Consider the following 20,927-nt stretch of genomic DNA (forward strand, 5'->3'; position numbering starts at 1 on the left):
TCCCAAGCCTGCAACACTGCAGTCTCTCGATGACGTCTTTCATTCCCTTCTCACCTGAAATTCCTTTCTCTGTATTTTTTCTGTGTCCTGTGCTTCAAAGTCTCAGTTGGTCAGTGAAACCTTTTGTCACTGATAGCTCTTTTTTGCTTGAAAAATCACCCTTCCTGGGGCATTTAACATTTATTGTCTTTAGTACTCATCTTGGCACTTAGTCTCACACAGCTGCAGAACTTTCCGTGTTTGTCTTACCTCTCCCAGTTAATAGTGAACCCTTTGGAGGTGGTGACTGTTTTATACTCCCCATGGTGCTTAGCATGTGGTAGGGGCTGAGTTAATACTTTTTAGATTGGAATGCTTTACATGCAATTGCCCTGAGGAGATGGTTGTCTTGTACCTCTTGCTAAAACTGATTTTCATTTTTTGTAGGTTTCATGTGGACAAACTCTCTTCGGCTCATGTATACCTTCGATTACATAAGGTAACTGGATTTAAACATGGATTTGGGACTTTTTCTTTAGTGATGAGCATCATATCTTGTCCTCTCTCCTTTGTTGTGCAAGTAATTGCTTAAAGTAATAAATATGTACAAAAGTCTAAAAATTAGCAAATGAAGGGATGTCTTCCCCTTGACACACAAAATCACTAAGGGAAATTGAGACTTGAAAGGGGACGTCATACATGTTTCCCGGCTAGAAGCGCTGCCTTGTCCTGCCAGTTCCGGTATGTCGTCCGTCGCCTCTGCTTTCTCTCCCTTTCATTTCAGTTGCCCCTACTGGATTCTGTCTGCTGCGCTGGAGATCATGTTGTGGTTCCTTTTTCTCAGCCTGCTGTGATCCTCCTCCCTCAGCAAGTGCAGATGTTCCCAGTTATCAGGGGCTTCTTTGGGAGGGTTAAAACAGCAGTATAGTAGTAAAGGAAATGATTTAATGTTCTCTCATAACATAAAACCACTATTTTTCCAATCTGTCTTTACATCCATATGTTATATTTTATATGGTTAAATCTTAGAGTCTCTATACTTGTTATGTCTGTTGCTTTTTTTTGAAGTTTTATTTCAGAATAGTTTTAGATTTACAGAAGAGTTGCAAAGAGAGTGCAGAGTTCTCATATACCTCCCACTCAGTTTCCGTTATTGTTAATATCTTACATTACCATGGTAGATTTGTCAGGATTAAGAAACCAGCATTGGTCCATTACTGTTAATTGAACTCCAGACTCTATTTTGATTTCACTGGTTTTTCCATTAATGTCCTCTTTCTATTCCAGGATCCAGTCCAGGGTCCCACAATGCATTTACTTATCATGTCTCTCTAGTCTCTGGTCTGTGACAGTTTCTTACTCTTTCCCTGTTTTCATGACCTTGACAGTTTGAGAAGTACTGGTCAGGTATCTTATAGAATGTCATTCAATTTGGGTTTATCTGTTTTGCTCATGACTAGGTTGGAGTTGTGGGTTTGGGGGGAAGAATAGTACAAAGGTGAAGTACCCTTCTCGTATTATCACGTCAGGGGTACGCGTATTAACAGGATTTATCACTGATGATGGTAACCTTGTTTTCTGGGCCAGGGTAATGTCTGCCTGGTTTCTCTACTGTAGGGTTGCTTTCTCCCCCATTCCATACTCTGTTATTTGAAAGGAAGCCACTGAGTCAGCCCATATTTGGTGGGGAGGGATGGAATTAAGCTGTACTTCCTGGAGTGGGGAATGTCTGCATATATTATTTGGAATTCTTCTGTAAGGAAGATTTGTATCTTCTCCTCCATTTACTTATTAGGTTATTTATTTGCATTGGTATAGATTCATATATTAATTTTATACTTTGGGTTATAATCTAGCACTATGTTTGCTTTTTTTTCCCCAAGGAAGGTTAGACCTGAGCTAACATCTGCCAATCCTCCTCTTTTTTCTGAGGAAGACTGGCCCTGAGCTAACATCTGTGCCCATCTTCCTCTACTTTATATGTGGGACGCCTGCCACAGCATGGCTTGCAAAGAGGTCCCGTATCCGCACCTGGGATCCGAACCGACAAACCCCAGGCCGCCAAAGCGGAACGTGCGCACTTAACCGCTGCGCCACCGGGCCAGCCCAGTACTATGTTATTTTGTTGCTCAAATTGTTCCAGCTTTGACTGGAGCTCTTGTCTACTTATCTCCTGTGTTCCTTTGACGTCCTCTTGTCCTTGTGTTTTCTGAGCACTTCTTTGCTTTCTAGCACTAGAAGATGCTCCAGGTTCATCTTGTATTTTCCCTGCCCTGGACCCAGAATCAGCCATTTCTCCAGGGAACCGTGGTTCCTTTTGTTGGGAAATGTATTTAGAAATCAAGATCTGAACTCTGGGTGTGGTCACTGCTTCTAGCCCTCTCACCTGACAGAGCTAGGAAATACATGTGTACATACTAACCCATGTGTGCACTCACGTGAATAATTGTTTCCGTCTCTCTCCCTCTGTGTCTACATTAGCTAAACACGAGCTCACACTGATGTCTCCGACTAATCCATTACTACAGGGGCCATTCTGGCCTTTCCTCCTTGCTTATGAGTAACTTCCTTCTCAGACAGTGAGAAGCATGGCTCCCACCGTCCACCATCCATTTGGTTATTTATTTGACTCCAAAATATGTGTAAGTGGTTTCAGATTTGTTAACCTCTATCCCCCTGAAACAACTTTATCAAGTGAAGTACAGTGTTTATATCTTTTTGCCGTACAGTTTCGAGTCCAAATGCTGTTTTCCAAAGTTACTTGTAGGCTTCTTTTTTTCCCCCACACCCTTTGGTGATGTTATGTCATACTCTTATAAGACAGTTAGATTCTTTTATCTTGGTCTGCATTCCATCCTGGCATCCCCTTGTTGATTGTATCACTTTTTTTTTTTTTTTTTAAGATTTTATTTTTGCTTTTTCTCCCAAATACCCCCGGTACATACTTGTGTATTTTTAGTTGTGGGTCCATCTAGTTGTGGCATGTGCGATGCCACCTCAGCGTGGCCCGATGAACGGTGCCATGTCGGTACCCAGGATTCGAACCAGTGAAACCCTGGGCTGCTGAAGCAGAGAGCGCAAACCCAACCACTCGGCCACGTGGTCGGCCCCCTGTATCACTTTTTAAAGTGATAGTTTATATACTTTTATGTTGCTGTATTATTTTCGTATTTATTATTTTGGCTGGCTGCTTTGAGTTGATAATATGCCACAATTAATATGAAACCTTTCTTGTCAGAATTTAGATTGCTTACAGTTTTTGTCATTATGAATCCCCAACAAGAAATATGTTTTTATGAAGTACTTTCTCTTTTTCTTTTGAATTGTTCTTAGAGTAATTCTCAGAAATGGGATTACTGGATCAGAAAATATAAACAGTTTGGTATCTCCTTTTATGCCAGATTGCCCTCTGAAAGTATTGTGCTAGTTTAAAATGCTATCTGATATATATAGATTTTCCAAACACTGGGATTTTATAACTTAAAAAAAACCGTAACAGCCTTTTGACATTTCAGTAAATACGAGATGCTACTTCACTATAGTTATAATGTTTACATCTTAATTTACTAACAAGGTTAAACATCATGCTTCATCTTTACTTATACTATTTATGCTTTTGAAAACTATTGTAAAGGAAAGGAGGAAGATTGTGAACTCTGCTGGAACAAAATTCTGAATTCTCCTAGGCAACTTTTGCCATTTTGGAACTATTTTAGGTTTAGAAAAAATGGAGTATGGTGTTACCAAATTTCCTTTTGGTTCAGATTAAACTTTTACTTTGGATTCTGCTGTGTCAGAAAATGGAAATAGTGGTGGTAGTCCCAAGTTCCCATTACCACCAGTTACTACTTATTCGAATAGAAGTTTAATTTCATTTTCTTCTGGAAGCATATAGTGTGCTCAATAAAAAAAATCAACCAACTTTTACCTGGTTGACCTCCTGCAGTAAACAGCACAGCCCTCTGTACTTAGTAGGTATCAAGTAAGTGCTGGAGATGCTGTAAGACTAAGTGGTTCAGAGCCCAGACTCTGGACACAGACTGCTGGGTTTGCATCCTGGCTCTACTGCTTACTAGCTGTGTGACTTGAGCAAGTGACTTAACTGTGCCCAGTCCCTCATCTGTGAAAGGGAGCTGATACTACCTATCTTATAGGGTCATTGTGAGGATTAACTGAGCTAGCGTAACAGAAGCACTTAGAGTAATGCCTGGCACATGCTATGCACTATATGTGTTAATCCCTTTTTGTTGAATTCAGTTGAATTCAACCCAGACTTTAGAGATCATAGATATTCAGCAGTTTTTTCCTAGGCTTTTTTGATTTTTGAAAACCCATTGAAAAATCTCACTTATCTAGAGTTTTCTTATCTCATTAACATAGATGACACAAAGCCTGCAGTCAAAATCTGACCTTTCCAAGAGTACCTTAGACTTTCCACTCAGAGTCCGTTGACTCTGACCTCATGCATAATGCTAAGCCGAAAGGGTTTTTTTTTGGTCTGCTCATATTGTATGAGAAGTAGCAAAACAGTAAGAGGAGATTACTTCAGGGATAGTGACAGCCACAGCTAAGAAGGGCTACTGGGACACAGCCTGACGTCAAGGACCAGGAAACTGTGTTTCCACAAGAACTCCATAAGTGCCATATTCTGGGACCAGCCATTAGAGCATAGCTTTAGCCCTGGGTTCATCTCCCAGTTCTGTCACTTACTAGATATGGGGGACCTCGGTCCAGCTATTTAACCTCACGAGGCTTCCTTTTCTTTGTTGGTAAAGTGAGGATAGTACTCTTCCATTTCATATGGGTGTTTACATACTACCTGGTAATGGTGGGTACTCAAAAAGTGACAGCTGTTGTTTTGTTTTATAATTAGTTCTTTTGATTTATTTAGTATAGGGTCACTCAGCTTCTGTGTATTTTAGAAGCCCCTGAAGGCATCTCTATTACTATATTATAGCCTACTGTAATGGCTGATATTCATAATGATGACACTGTGTTATCAAGATGTTAAATTCGGAAACCCCTATATAAATGGTCAGGGAATTGCATGGGATGAGATACATTGTGAAAGTAGTGACAAACATAAAGCACTTATTTTTTGGTCAAAATTTGTGTGAGAGACTCCCATTTAAAACATTTAAAATAAAAAATTTAGAAACATTATAGAATAAACTTAGCTTATCTCAAATGTTTAGGTAGGTAGAACATTTTATTCCCAGACAGAAGTGCTTCTCTAATTCCATACCTAGTAGGAGCCAGTGCTGAGTTGATTTCCACTCGCCCCTGCCTCTGAAATATTTTTGTTCTTTTGGAATTGATACTGAGCAGTGTGCTCCCTCTGCCTGCCGAGGTCTGAGCCAATTAATCACAACGAGTTATAGATGAAGAAAGGAGTTTTAATTAGATTAGACTAGCCAGCAAATCAGAAGATGGGTGACTAATGTCTCAAAAACCCATCTTCAAGGATTGCAGAATCTTGAGGCAGTTGTATAGGGAAAACGGGCAGTAAGGAGGAGGTTTCCTTCAGGCGTGACAGACTCCAGGGTCTTTTATTGTTCCATTCTTTTGTCTGCTGTGATGGATACCTTGTAGGTGTGTTTCCCGTCTGTGGTCAGCCTGTTCCTGGAGAGAAACTCTTAGAACAAAGTTTTAAATTATCAAGCTGTCGGGGAGTACGTACGTAAGTGCGAGGGCATAAATTAGGAGAGCATGTGAATTTTTTAGAGTACGTGCAGAGCAGCGAGTAGTCACACAGAGAAGGGGCTGGGGCCATTTAGCGTAACAAGGTGGCCTCACTTTTGCTTACTTACAGAATGGCTTTGCTTATTCAGCTTTGACTTTGATACGGTATCTGTAGAGAAAATGATTCAATATTATTTCTTTCTTATGATGGATGGTTATATCTAGCACACCAAGAGCTTGCCTCCTGATTAAGCCTAAGGATAGATGACCTACCAGATGTTTGAGACCTAAAGCTATAAGATGTCTCTTTGAGAGGAAGGTCGTGGCAACCTCAGCTAAGAAGACTTCCAGTTGTCAAAAATAGGCCCCATTTCCCCACAGGGTTTCTAGAAGAATGAGGAGAAACAGGGGAAAATTACTCAGACATAATTACAGTTAATATTTTGGTGGTTTTCCTTCATACCGTTGTTGGTTTTTTTAACTTATTAAGTATCACTGTTTTCCATATTACCTCCTTTTCTTAGTTTAAGTAAACATTCCCATAATGGACTTCATTTTTCAGTTTTGAAATACAATTGAAGAGGCCCTGCTTTTAATAAAATTGTGCTTAGTAAGGTAGCAAAGCCCTATTAGTGCTCCGGTGTCAATCAGTACAAGGTAGTGGACCATTTGATTTATTTTTTGTTTCAGGGGGAGACGATAGAAGACATTCCAAAGGAAGTACTGATGGACTGTGCCCATCTTGTGAAGGCCAATAGCATTCAAGGTCAGTTTTTCTAGAGGTGTTCTCCGAATTAGCACTGATTTCTCTGTGTCTGAAATGGATTACATTTTACAGAACATGTTAATTGACTTTGGCTTGAGTCAAAGGGATAATGTGTAATATGCCTTTCACCTGTTTTGTTCTTTAAGATGGCAGTTGTGCTACCTGTAAAAGAACTAAAAACTAATCTCTCCACCACTCTAATGTTCATGACCCTGTATCATCTCTTTTTACCCGATTTTCCTTACCTTGAATAGAAGGTTGTCTAGACCTGCCTACCCTGAAGGTTATTTGTAGAAAGAGTGTTTTGGAAATTAGATATGTTAATAGCTAAGCAAGCGATGTGTCTCATGGCTGTTTTTTCAGTGTTGTTCAATATCTTTATTTCCATCATTTGTCATTACATTTTAGAACTGAAGTCTCTAAATCACTCTTTCCTACAAGTCGTAAAGGTATCAAGTCAGTTGATCTTGTTTTCTCCCTGAGAATCTTATTTAATTGGCCTGGGATGATCCGTGAGTATCAGTATTTTTATGTTGCTCTCCGGCTGATTCTAATGCACAGAGCGGGTTGAGAAAATCAGCCTAAGTGTTTTAGGTAGAGCCTGTCCTACTGGGCTTGGTGCTTGTTTATTTCTGCTGTGCAAGTATAATCTATCAATAGTCAATATAGGTAAAGAAAGACAAATATTGAGGTGAAGGTGGGAGTTAAAAAGGGGAGTCAGGAGGTGGTGTTCTGTTAAGAATGATTAAGCTAGTAGATTGGATTTTAAATGTAGGATATAGACCTAGATAGGGGAGAGGTAAGTTTGGTTCGATATGAAGTTGAAGGATGATCCAGAGGGTTGGAGAGAAACATGATTTGGGTAGAAGATAAGCATGTGGCAGACACGTGGCCGAAAGCAGGTACCAGAGGTTGGTGATTCTAGGACAAGAGCTGGGCAGTGTACCCCATTCCCCGTCACTTAGACTGCGTTTCATGAATCTGACTTGGGCAGCTGTAATGAGTCAGCTACCTAGCCAAAGAAAGTGGAGGTCTTGTCTTCACAGAGCCACTGGTTTTCAATTCCATAAATCATTGAATTGTGGTTAGTTTTAGTCCATTCCATGTTTATGAGTAGAACAGAGTTTCTAAGATTTCTAGTTAAGATCTTCAGTTATTGAAATAAAAATAATAAAAATTAAAACAATCATTATCCTCTTTACTTGTATGTTGCAAGCTCTTTCATAAGTTCTTGTCCACTTTCCATGCGCCTTGCCAGCAGATGTGACTTTATTAAAAGAGCTTTGAACTCTTTTAGTCTTGGCCCAGCCTCTTTCTTCTTAATCTCTTTGTAGTTTACTAGTTCTAGAGAAAACAGAAAAGAGGAGGGAAGAGTCATGACAGTGAATTACTTTTCCCTCCTCTTCAGCCTTCCACAGGGATAGCCCACTTAGCAGAATAAGGAGGTAAACCCAAGAGTCTCTCTCTTTAGAGTTGGGAGTCGATAGCAGAGAATGCTGAGTGATGACGATTATGTTTGCTGTGAGATTTGCGTCACTGTGGAGTTAAAATATTCTCCTACCTGCTTGACCACTGTCAGTGCTCAGAACCAAGGGAGTTGTGGTTAAACGTGTTTATCTTCATAGAACCTGGTCAGCCTGTTCTGTCTTCATTTTATAGTCTCTTGCCAGATAAAACTTTCTAAAAGCTTGGGCACTTTCTGTGGTACGCCCCACCTTGTCTATACAGTAAGTCCAAGCTTGTTAAGCTGGCATTTAAGCATCTCTGATCTGGCTACAGACTTCTCTCTTTTCATATTTCACACTCCATATTTCACACATCTGCAAAGCAGATATTTGCTGTTTTCCTACATTGTGCCTTTGCTTATCTTCTCTCTGCTCTCAATTTTGCCCTCCTCCTCAGTCATTACGTGTCCAGATCCAAGCTAAGGTTCAAGGTCCACATAGCAGTTGTAGTAGTAGTAGTAATAGCTGACACTAAATGTTAATTACATGCCTGGCACTGTGCTAAAATATTTAGATTATTTCATTTATCAACCCTACTGAGTTAGATATTATTTTCATTTTGGAGATGAGGAAGCTGAGCTTAAAGAGAATTAGGGAACTTGCCCAAAGTCTCAGAGGTCTGAAGTGTGATAGAGGCTGCATTTGAAGTCAGACAGTTTGATTCTGAAGTCTTCTGTCTTAACCACTTAAGCTGTGTTAACCTCTCCCTTAGAGCCTTTCCCTTCTCCAGCTTTGAGTGACCCCTGCCCTCTCTGAACTGTCTTAGCACTTTCCCTGTACCTTTCTAATATCATTTTACAAGTTCTACTTTTAATTGAAGTTATTTATGTACTTATCTGCCCTCCTTTAGTCCTGGAAGGCAAAATCCATTGTCTGATCCATGTTTGTATCTCCACAGTATATGGAGATTTTTTAAAACTTAGTTTTGAAAAAAATTTCAAGGGGCTGGCCCCGCAGCCAAGTGGTTAAGTTTGCACCCTCCACTTCGACAGCCCAGGGTTTCGCCGGTTCAGATCCTGGGTGCAGACCTAGCACTGCTCATCAAGCCATGCTGAGCTGGCTTCCCACGTAGCAGAACTGGAAGGACCTATACCTAGAATATACAGCTGTGTACTGTGGGGCTTTGGGGAGAAGAAAAAGAAAAAAATTTTCAAACCTACAAAAAACTTGCAAGAAAATACTGCTCTCATATGTCCTTCACTTAGATTCAACAATTTTTCCATATTTATTTGCTTTCTCTCTTTAACATACTCATGATAATTTTATTAGCTGAACCATTTGGAAGAAAATCCTAGACATCACGACCCTTCAGCATGTCCTAAGAAAAAGGACATTGTCTTAAGTAACTGCATTACATTGATCAAATTCAGGAAATTTAACGTGGATAGAATACTATTATTTGGTATACACTTCATATATAAGTTTGGCCAATTGTTCCACTACTGTTCCCTTATAACATATTTTTCTGATACAGGATCATGTGTTATATTTACTTGTCATATCTCTGTAGTCTCCTTTAATCTGGAGATACTTCTTTGTATTTGAAGACATTGATACTTTTAGAATGGAGACCAGTTGTAGAACATCCCACAATTTGGGTTGGTGTGATGCTTCCTCTTGAGTAAGACCACGTTATGTGTTTTCAGGCCGGAATACTACATAAGTGAAGTCTTGCGCATTACAGTCCAGAGGCACATGGTGCCATTTTGCCCCATTTTTGGCGGTTAATTTTGATCACTTAGGTAAGGTGGTGTTCACCAGACTTCTCCAATGTACGTGGTGATTTAATGAACCTCGAAGTATATTGCTGTCTAATTTGGAAGGGCCTTAAAGAGTGTTGGATCAATGATGAAACTGTGGTTCTTAGAGCTTCCTGGGAGACTGTGAGGGGTAGAGGGAAAATGAGGGGATAGGAGGAGGAAAGCACCGGGTATCTGGAACCCCATTCATCCAGAGCATCTCTACTTTGATTACTTTGATCTATCTTCTTTGGTAAAAGAGGTTCCACTTGCTAAAAGAAACAAAAAACAAAAATGCTGCTAAACTAGTCCAATTTCCTCATAAGATTCCGAAAGCCATGGGAATGTTTCCACAGTGACACGGCTGGTTTGTGGTAGTGCCAGGATAGAGTGCAGGTCTCCTGAATCCCAGGCCAGTGCTTTTTGCTCTGTCTTGCTTCTTAACCTTTTTTGGATCAAGGACTCCTTCGAGAATCTGAAGAAACCTGTTTGGTCCTTTTCTTTTTAAAAAGCACATGTAGTAAATTTTGCATTCAGTCTTAGGGAGTCTCAGAAGTCCCTGAAGCTAACCTGTGGACCCCTGCTTTCCATCGTAATGCTTTTGCTTGAGTTACGTTTGTCAGCTTTACCATTTGCCTTTTGTGGGTGGTTTTTTAAAAACGTATTTTGTGGTCTGAAACACTTGATGGCTTGTTCGTTCTAAGCCTTTTCCTTTGTTGGATTATGGTAATTTGCCAGTGGGTAAGGGTACGCCTTGCTCAGTGTCATCCTGCCTGCATGTTGAAGACAGTCTCTCTTGGCAGGCTGCAAGATGAACAACGTTAATGTGGTATATACACCGTGGTCTAACCTGAAGAAAACAGCTGACATGGATGTGGGACAGATAGGCTTTCACAGGCAAAAGGATGTAAGTGTTCTGCACCGCTGGAGGCGGCGGAGTCCTGGCGCTGAGTGGAGTATCCGACTTTTCTGTCTAACACCTTTGTTGTTGAGGGCTCAGCATGACGTATGTTTTCTAAAGGGAATTAAGCTGGGTTGCTAAGTCCCTGGAAAGCCTCTGCCCTCTTCTGGGGGTAAAAAAATGTATAATAAAGTTCAATATTTTTTTTCCCCTATCTCCCTCAAAGGTGAAAATTGTGACAGTGGAGAAGAAAGTGAATGAGATCCTGAACCGATTAGAAAAGACCAAAATGGAGCGGTTCCCAGACCTAGCGGCAGAGAAAGAATGCAGAGACCGTGAAGAGAGGAATGAGAAAAAAGCCCAAATTCAGGAAATGAAAAGGAGAGAAAAGGAAGAGATGAAGAAGAAGAGGGAAATGGATGAACTTAGGTATGTGGGAGCTATGGTTTTGGTATTGACCTCGAAGATTCTTCACTGATTTTAATCAGGGATTAATCCGTAAGAATGATTTACTGCGGCCGGTCCCGTGGCTGAATGGTTAAGTTCATGCACTCCACTTCGCTGGGGTTTCTCTGGTTCAGATCCTGGGCACGGACATGGCCATGCTGAGGCAGCGTCCCACATGCCACAGCTAGAAGGACCCACAACTAAAATATACAACTATGTACTGTGGGGGATGGGGAGAGAAAAAGCAGAAAGAAAAAAAAAAGATTGACAGCAGTTGTTAGCTCAGGTGCCAATCTTTGGGGAAAAAAGAATGATTTACTGGTGGAAGGAAGGACATATAACAAGCTCAGGGCTTTAAACAACTTAGAAAAAGGCATTTATACTAATGTGTTGGTCAAATGGATTGCCATTTTATAGGGGCAGGGTATGAAAGTATATGAAATAAATAGCTAATTTTATTCTTAGATAAACCATCGTAGGTGATCTTTAGAGTTTGGTTTGTAAACATCTTCAGGGGGGAAAAAGCTATAAAGTGTTTAACATTCACTAGCTGTAGTATTTGAATGAAATTGTCTTAGCTCTAAAGGCCAGTGCTAGTAACTCTTAAAAGCTGTTTTTCAAACCTCTTTTCTACATTTTGAAAGTTTAAAGTAATGTAGTGAGACCTGTTCCAAAACACTGCATTTTTAAACAGTAAAGAGTAGTTAAAATACAATTTGGATCCTGAAATTCTAGTGTATAAGTTCATGAGAATACTGACTATATTAGTTTTCTATTGTTACTGTAACGAGTTACCACAAATTTAGTGGCTTAAAACAACATAGATTTATTATCTTACAGTTCTGTACGTTAGAAGTCTGACGTGGTTCTCCCTGGGCTAAAATCAAGGTGTTGGTAGGGCTCTGTGTTTTCCTGGAGCTCTAAGGGAGAAGCAGTTTCCTTTGCAGCTCCTAAAGGCCACTCACATTCCTTGGCTTGTGACACCTTCCTCCATCTTCAAAGCTAGGAGTACAGCATCCCTCTGACCCTTCTTCCATAGTCACAGCCTTCTCTGCTTTTTAAGACCAGTGTGATGGCATGGACCCACCCACCTGGAGATAATCCATGCTAATCTCCCCATCTAAGAGCCTTAACTTAATTACATCTGCAAAGTCACTTTTGCTGTGTGAGGTAACATATTCGCAGATTCTGGAGATTAGCTTGTGGACATTTTGGGTAGGATCATTATTCTGCCTACCAAGTTGAATCTGTAACGGATGCATAGTACTATCCCTTATGAGGCCTCTAGTTTTTCCTTGTGAAAGAAGAAGTTAATCCTGTGACTTCTACTCACAGAAGTTCTAGATTTTTTCTACAGGTACCCATTATTTGTGATAAGTATACCAAAAAGAAAAAAAAGCTATTGATGTGTCATTGCCTTTGGGAATGGTATAGTATCAAAACAAGCTGTCTGGTCCTATCCTGACCCGTTTTTCTGGGAATACCCTGGCGTACTAGAGAGATTGCTGGGTCGGAATGTTGGTGTTGTGATCCAGTACTGATACTGTTCCTGCTGGGAATGCTACTAAAACAGAATGAGTAGCTTCATTGAAAATATAATACACGAATGGAGAACTCCAGAAAGCATTATCCTGAGCTATAATTTGCAAACAAGAGACAGACTAACGCATAGATTTAAACATTTGATTTGACCTAGAATTGTGAGTTTGCTTTGTGTTACAAATGAAAGAAAAACGTTTGACTCCATCATTGTGGTAAAATGTGTAGAATTTTGAGTGATGCAAGATTTAGAGTTGTTTATTCTTTTTTGTTTTTAGTGTGGAGTGGGGAAAAAATTGGAAACATGCCTTTTTGTACTCTGTACAAATCTAACAATTTTGTATAGAAACATAATGTTAGATGTTATGAATATAATGTATTATAATTTATATAATTTTATAATTTATACTGTATTTAATTTACTTATAAAATTTAGTGAGAAAGAATAGCTGACATTTTTGGACATTTGTCATCTGCCAAGCACTGTACTGTGATTTACTGCATTAACTCATTTAATCCTAACAATAGCCATATGAGGCTGATATTTTTCTTCTCTGCGTTTTGTAGAAGAAACTGAGATTGAGAAGTTAAGTAACTTGCCCAGAGTCACGTAGCTAGTCTCAGTCTGATTCTCAAGCCCACACACAGTGTTACCCCACTCTCTGCCCTCTCTTCCGTTTATTCAGTGCTAAAGTAGTATTTATTTCATATAAACCAAGCAAGTAATATATAGATGTCATAATTTACCTTAAAATCCAGTACACTTTTGTTTCAAATTAAGCTGTATATTCCTAAAATTTAGGGGATTTTGTATGTTTGGTTTTACTAGTTTAAAAAGTTCCAAGCATTTAAACAAAAGAAACTATCCACTGAAACACAGTTTTCTTAGCTTCTGGACTTTCTTCATTTGTCAACTATATATAAAATATTCTTGTAAACTGAGGAGGAAAAAATTCTCATTGTTATTGAAGAAAATTTTTGCTTCCAAAGTTTATCTAATCAGTCGGTTTTCTAAGCAGTCACTAGTCACTTGAATTTTTTCCATTTGTTTTTTGGACGAATTTTTATCATATATCACTCTGGTACATGTACATAGAAAGGAAAATGTAAGTGGAATAAATTAAAAATCACTTTTCTAGCCCATGTTTTTCTAACAATTATATCCCTACTGCTTTATTTTTAATAAATTATTGTGGGCCTCAGAAAACTAAAAACAATTGAGATGTTTATTTCTGTGAAACATATGCCACCAAAACGCCTTTCTTTCCCATGCCGCGGAAGGTGGAAGAATGTGAAGCAGGGCTGTAGTGTGAGGAACCCGTGCGATGACTTGTCAGGTGTTTGCTCAGCGTATCCAGAACTGCTGTTTGCATGCTGTCTTCTGCAGCTGTTGTGAAATTGCAACAAGAAGTTTTAAGCTTCTGACCTGTTTCATAATCTGTTTTTGTTTGTAGTGCTAGCATCACTTTAATTTCTCTCTTTGACTCTTCACCCCAAAAGATCGAATGCTGTGCCCATGAAATCTTCTCATTCTAAAATCTTTCACTTGGCTTACTGACAGTGAAAATACCGTTAAGTTTCACCAAGAGTTGATTCTTTTATTTGGACCATCTGGTAAGGAATGTCCACTTTAGTTGCTGTGATTGCTTAAAAAATTGACTTTTGAATCTTCAGGGGATTCTACAGGTAAACCAAAAAGGTAAATTCTTATCCTGACAGTATCCCCAGTGTTTCCGAATGATTTCAGTGAAGAAATACTTAACCAGCCCCATATCCTGAAGAGCTACTTTCCAACTTCTTTCAAATTCTAAAACCATTGTTGAGACTCTAGACTCATTTCTGTGCTCAGCTTTTTGAACAAGAATGGCAATAAGCTTTTCATTTGTAATTTCTACTAGGAGCAAAAAATGCATGGAATTGCTATTGTGTAGACCAGGTTCTTTGAGCTCTAGTCGGGCATATCCATCAGCCCTCTGCTCAGAAGTGAACAGAGCAGAGCCCACAACAACAAAGGCACTGACTTCCTTCTCTGATGAAAGAGCAGTAGGCCCTGGAGATGGAACTCCGTCTTGTTCTTGCTAATGAGTGCTTTAGTCCTTCTCCTCAGTCTGCAGAACTATAATGCGATATAATATGAACAGGTCTACATAAAGATCATCCTTTTAGGTAGTTTTTAGAAATATTTGAGTAGCTGAGAGGGTACCAAAATGTGAAGGCTAGATAGTAGCAGTATATTAACACCTTCATTTTGTTCATTTAAACAATAATGAAAATTTTCCCTCCCTTTGACTTCACATATTCTCACTTATCTACCTTGCTTGTTAGCTCTTTAGACAGTTTTTGTAGCTCGCACTTGTCCCGTCAGCTTGGGATCTAATGGGGTTCTAGGTTAGAGAATCTTTGTGTAAGGAGGAAGCCTTACATGTTGATTCCTTTCCATACTTGATATGCTGTAAGCCATACATAGAGTAAGAAAAAATAGGGAAAGAGACTCAGCATAGGTTTTAAAAGTAGTTGGAGTCTTAGAAGTGACTTGCCTGGAAAGTTAGAGATACAGAACAGCTTCTACTCAGTCTCTGTTGGGTTTTAGAGAGCAAGCATTTGGAGAAGTCCTTTGGGCAAGTACCTGTGAGTTTCCCAGTAGACACTATCACTTGTTGACATCCACTAGGGAAGAGTACCTGTGGCTCCCTTCAGTGTGTCCTAGCAATGTTGTTTTATCTCAGTAGTTGAATTCATGATGACATCCAAATGAAAAGCTCTGTTTTAACCTTGTCTTCACTTACTTGGCTTTTGTGGTATCGTAACATGCATTAACATCAAAATCAGGCTCATCATGTGGATCTTGAAACAGGAAGAAATAAGCAATAGTCAGGGAAAAGTAGTTAATAGAGGATGAGTGAGTAACAGATCAGAAAAGACAAAGGGTAGGGACTACAGCTACCTGAGGGAGGGCTATTTAAAAGTTGGGAGTCTGGGAGATGAATTGGAACCCAAGGCTCGGGTGAGTGAGGTCAGAGAAATACAAGATCCAGGTAAAAATGGCAAGTCATAGGTAAAGGTAGCATCACTTTGAACATTGATGTGAACTTGGATTTGGGGACAAAGATTACTTGAGCAGGGAGGTTAATCTGTGAGAGGTTATAGTTGATAAGTGGCAAAGCAGAAATTCAAACTCATGTCTAATTCTGAAGTCCATACTTCTGCTATACCAGGCTGCCTGTAAGGCAGGAATGAACAGTTGGCAAGGCCAGAGTCAAGGTCATACATAAGCAAATACTATTCATTTTAATGATAACCTCCTTCAAAGGTACACTTATGTGCATCCTTGTATCCCCTTATATATGTGGCCTAGTGCTTTGCATATGCAGTGAGTGATTAGTCAATGTATTATGGATGAATAAGTAACTGAGATTAGCTTCCCTGATACAGTCATCCTTGAGCTAAGATCAAAACCATGTTTGCTGGTTTAAAAGAAGTGGAAAGAGTGCTGTAAGCAGAGAGAACTGTGTGTGCAAAGACCCTGTATGGGAGGGAGCAAGGCAAAACACAGGACTGAAAGTAGGCCCAAATGTCTGGGGCAGAGCTGAGGGAGCGCATGGATCAAGCTGCTAGTCCTTGCAGGGCCTCATGGGCTGTGTTTGTCTTCATCCTAAGAGTTTTGTGAGGTCATCAAAGAGTCTTAAGCAAGGGGTAGTATGATAAGGTTTATGTTTTGGGAAGGGAATCAGGTGGGTGTGGCCAGGCCAGGTAGGAAGCTATTGCAGTTGTCTCTGACAGACAGTGCTAACTTGGACTATGGGGGTGACGTCGAGGTGGAGAGAAATGGACCAATGAGAAGTAATTTCATAGATCAAATTACAGGATTTGAAGATAGATTGGATTGAGGGGAGGGGCAGGGAAAAAGAATGACTCCTGGGATTCTGGTTTGTGAAATGGAATGGGTAGCGATGCGATTCTTTGAGCTAGGGAATGCTGGTAAAGAACCAAACTGTTTTTGGTAGAGGAAAGATCACGAGCTGAATATGGACATATGGATCTGAAAATACCTTTGAGGCATCCCCAAAAATGTCAGATACGCTTAATGGGATTAAGGCAAATAGGATTAATGGGATGGAGCTCAGGAAACGTGGCCCAAAGAAGGGTCAGTGTGTGTGTTGCCTTCAGATAAGTGGGAATTCAGACCCAGTGGTTTTTGAACCTGAGTTGTAGATGCCCATAAGTGGGCATCTGAATATGTCTTAATCTTCACAGGTGGTTTCAAAATGCAGCCAGAATTGAGGTTCTCTGCTCTAACCACTTTATCAACATGTCTTTCTGCTCGTGCAGCTTATTGATCTTATCTGTTTATTTCTTATAGATACCACTTAATCTTACAAGCTTCAACTGATGTCTCTGTAAATGTCTCCCAGTGTGTTGTGTGTGACTGGGACAATTCTCCTTCCCTCTAGTCCTCAGTTTTCAGTGTCTACAGTTCATATTTACTTGGATGACCCACCACTATTTCAAATGCAACATGTCCCAGACCAAGCACATCGTCTGTGCAACATTTTCCCATTTCTCTCAGTTGTAGCATTATTTACTTCAGGTCACCCAGGATAGAAACCTTGATGTCATCCTCTCAGACTCCTCTCCCCAGATTCCTCTCAGACTTATCCCTTCTCGCCAGCACAGCTGGTAACGTGGATTCATGCCCTCAGGTTGGGATATGGCAGTAGACTGGAGCGTGATGGCAAGAGTGTGAATTCAGAGGCAGACGTAGGTTCAAGCCTGACTTCTTCTCTTGTTAGCTGTGAGACCGTGGACAGCTTCCTTCGCTTCCCGGACTCTGCCTCCTGTGGATACAGTGGGCACAGTACTATCCCTTGCCTTATAAGATGGTTGTGGGGATTAGCAGTAATTTGTGAAGCACACAACACAGGTCCTAGCAAATAAAGGATACTTGGTACATGGTAAATACTATTATTATTAACTCATCTTGCCTTGATTTTTCTTCTTCCTCTCTTCTGTCTGCTACAGAGTACTCTTTTTAAAACAGTGGTATTATATGCTCTCATTTTCCTTTGTCTCTACGTGTATTTTTTTTTATTGTGGTCATTATAGTTTATAACATTGTGAAATTTCAGTTGTACACTATTATTTGTCAGACATCATTATAAATGTGCCGCTTTGCCCCTTTTGCCCACTCTCCCCCACTTCCCCTGGTAACCACTAAACTGTTCTCTTTGTCCATAAGCTTGTTTATCTTACACAAATGAGAGAAATCATACAGTGTTTGTCTTTGTCTGTCTGGCTGATTTCAGTTAACATAACACCCACAAGGTCCATCCATGTGGTTGCAGATGGGATGATTTTGTCTTCTTTTATGGCTGAGTAGTATTCCATTGTATATATATACCACATCTTCATTATCCAATCATCAGTCCATGGGCACTTGAGTTGCTTCCATGTCGTGGCTGTTGTGAATAATGCTGCACTGAACATAGGGGTGCATAAGTCACTTTGTATTGTTGATTTCAAGTTCTTTGATTTCTATGTGTATTTTTAATAGAATTTTTGTGTAGCTATTGCTGAATAGGTCTTATTTCCCCTCCTGGTAAGCTCTTTAGGGGCTAGACTTTGTCTTATTTATCATTTTCTACTTTCTTCCCATCCCATCCTCCACCCAGACTTAGCCCAGAGTCTTATACATTGTGGATATTTAATAAATACTTGTCAAATCTCATATATCTCATCTCCATCTCATATTGTGGCTTCTTGCCAATCACATTGTGTTAACTCACACAATTAGGGCTACATAATTGGGCCCCACGCATCTAACCTGATTTCCCACTGCTTTGCTTTCGAAAGACTGGACTTGAGTTGGTTTGACTGAGTTGGTTTGAAATGTCACTATAAATGCCATCTCTTTGCCTTTGCTCATGCCATTCTCTGGATCTTCCCCCCTCGCTCCTCCTAACTTGTTAGGCTCAGTTTGGGTTCCACCTGCTCTGAGAAGAGTGCCCCAGCCCTGCCCACACTGGTGTGTTTCCTCTTGAATTCCTGTAGCACCTACAGTCTAGGCAGTAGCAGCATCGTCTGCTCTGGGATAAAGATGAATTTCCTCATCTGAATAATGCACCTACCTCACAGTTATTGTGGAGGTGACATGAGTATGAGCAAGCGCTTTGTAAACTATAAAGTACTGTGTACATCTCACTTACTGTTCATAGATATTTATCCTTTTTATGCTGCCACCTCCAACAGGAGGGCAGGAATTATATTTTCTTCAGGAGACCCTCAGCAGTGCTGGATAGATGGTAAATGCTGATGAAATACTTGCCAACTGGATAACCTTATTTTACATGTGTTTGCTTCTTCTAGGAGCTATTCATCGCTAATGAAAGTTGAGAATATGTCTTCAAATCAGGTATGTTCAATTTATTTGCTCTAATGTTGTGCCTTGAAATAATTCACTAAGAGTTTTTGATAATTGAGTTGCTGGCCAATGTTGATTCGCGTGTTGTAGGTGGCTTGCCGTGATTTGGCTGCTATGTGTGCTGAGGTGGATGCTGTTAGGCATTGCCTCTCCTGCGCTGTGGACTTCCTCATGTGTGTGTTTTTAAGTAGGTTACCTCGTGGAGAGAGATTGTTGTCCCTCGTCCATTGTGAAGTGCAGATCTGTTGGTACTTACAGGACTTTCCCGTTCCTCACTTCCCTCTTTTCTAGTTGCAGGAATGTAAAATGTTCTATATTAATGTAACTGTGGATTCTGTATTATCATTGAGTGAGAAAAAATTATCACCTGCAATTAAAAAATAAAACTAAAGTGCAATCCTGAGGTCTCTTTTGTAGTCTAAGTGACAACATTGGTTGTTTCCATGTTCCTCAGTGGTGATTCATCTTATAGTACTGAAAGGATCTTCTTAACATCAGCACCTAATTATTTTATTGGAACTATGTCAGGGACTTATTGTCTGTGAGTACTATCTTTCACAAAATTTATTTTGAAGTGTCTGGAGACAGTACAATTGACTATTATTAAACAGTTAAACAGTCTGCAGATAATTGAAACTGGGTGGATATATTTGCTATATTGCATGTTTTATAGTATGATTTACAAATACATGCTTTAGATCTCTGGTGTCCAGTGCACTAGGCATTGATTGTAGGTGGCCATTCAAATTTAAATTAATTAAATTAAAAAATTCAGTTCCTGGAACATACTAGCCACATGTGGCTAGTGGCTACCATATTAGTGCAGAAATAGAGCATTTCCATCATCACGGAAAATACTATTCAATATCACTGGTTTAGAAGGAAATAATTAAAGAATTTAAGGTCCCTTAAAGGTCGTCTAGTTAAACCCCACATTTAGTACATGAATTGGAATTGTGAGTAGGATTTTACACCTTGTTCATATCTATATATCCTTCTAAAAATGAATAAGAACAATATTCTTATTCCTGTCTCTGTGAAGAACTAAATTTATGAGGCTCCTTTGTGAGTCAGAGATATATCTTTATAATTTACTCCTGGAAAATTCCAGAACAGCATCATGTAATTAAATAGAGCCATGAATTTGAACTTGAGACTTACACTATCATTTACTGATTGGATAAGCCTAATAAGGTTCTTTAACCTCTCTGAGGGAGTATGCATTATTAGTAAAAGGGAGACATATTACTTCATGGGGCTGTTCTGAAATTTAAACAAGGTCATGTATGTGAAAGTTCTTTCTTGATTGAGTCACTTTATGAATATAAATGGTCATTATTGTTTCTTATTCATACAATTCTTAGTTGCTGTTGTCCCACAAAGTATCAGTATTAAAAGATGAGATGTATTTAATCCCTTCTGGAAATTGTTCTTAGATTTCTTGAAACTCTGTAAACAGTTTAACGGTTAAACAGAAGTGTTTAACATCTAACATCTAACATCTTTGTTGTAGTTGTTGTTGCTTATTGAAGTTTTCTGTTATTTAGAGGCTACTTGCCAGCAGCAATCTGGCATCTATATTATGTTATGACTTAGGCATTTTCATTCCCATCATTGTGGATTTTTAAAGTTTGGATGTTCCGGAATTAAGAAATAAGGACACACACACATACACACATATATGTGAATATACGTAAATACAAACACCATCTAATTAGCGACAGATGTTACAAGTTCCAGGGTTAGGAAATCAGATTTGTAGACCAAAGGATTACTAATCCTTCTGCTTTTTCTCTCCCTCTGGTGCTTGCTACCCCTGTTCCTGAGCTCCAGGTTTGAATCAGGTTCAAGTTTCCAAGGAAGCTGCCCTGGGTGTTTTTATTCTCTCTCTTGTGGTTGAAGGACTCTTACAGCTTTTCCCCATCCTTCAAAGGAATAGCTTTAATTCTTC

The 20,927-nt window shown here is 39.6% G+C and overlaps 2 protein-coding genes across 5 annotated transcripts in view; one reads left to right on the plus strand and one right to left on the minus strand.

The window, feature by feature from the left end:
- CCDC25 (coiled-coil domain containing 25) overlaps nucleotides 1-20,927 on the plus strand; it is a 64,868-nt gene that overhangs the window by 13,942 nt on the left and 29,999 nt on the right. For all 4 annotated transcript variants that reach the window (XM_014843310.3, XM_044766869.2, XM_070505150.1 and 1 more), the window contains 5 exons: nucleotides 427-478; nucleotides 6,352-6,427; nucleotides 10,475-10,578; nucleotides 10,799-11,001; nucleotides 18,922-18,967. In XM_014843310.3, coding sequence (XP_014698796.3) covers nucleotides 427-478; nucleotides 6,352-6,427; nucleotides 10,475-10,578; nucleotides 10,799-11,001; nucleotides 18,922-18,967 — 481 coding nt within the window. The remainder of the gene's footprint in view (nucleotides 1-426; nucleotides 479-6,351; nucleotides 6,428-10,474; nucleotides 10,579-10,798; nucleotides 11,002-18,921; nucleotides 18,968-20,927) is intronic.
- Nucleotides 5,978-20,927, minus strand: part of SCARA3 (scavenger receptor class A member 3) — a 122,569-nt gene continuing 107,619 nt past the window's right edge. The window contains exons 6-7 of the mRNA XM_044766865.2: nucleotides 7,630-7,771; nucleotides 5,978-6,047 (exon numbers count right to left, since the gene is read on the minus strand). Coding sequence (XP_044622800.1) covers nucleotides 5,993-6,047; nucleotides 7,630-7,771 — 197 coding nt within the window. The 3' untranslated portion in view covers nucleotides 5,978-5,992. The remainder of the gene's footprint in view (nucleotides 6,048-7,629; nucleotides 7,772-20,927) is intronic.

Source organism: Equus asinus, chromosome 3, assembly GCF_041296235.1.
Source record: "Equus asinus isolate D_3611 breed Donkey chromosome 3, EquAss-T2T_v2, whole genome shotgun sequence".
NCBI classification, from domain to species: domain Eukaryota; kingdom Metazoa; phylum Chordata; class Mammalia; order Perissodactyla; family Equidae; genus Equus; species Equus asinus.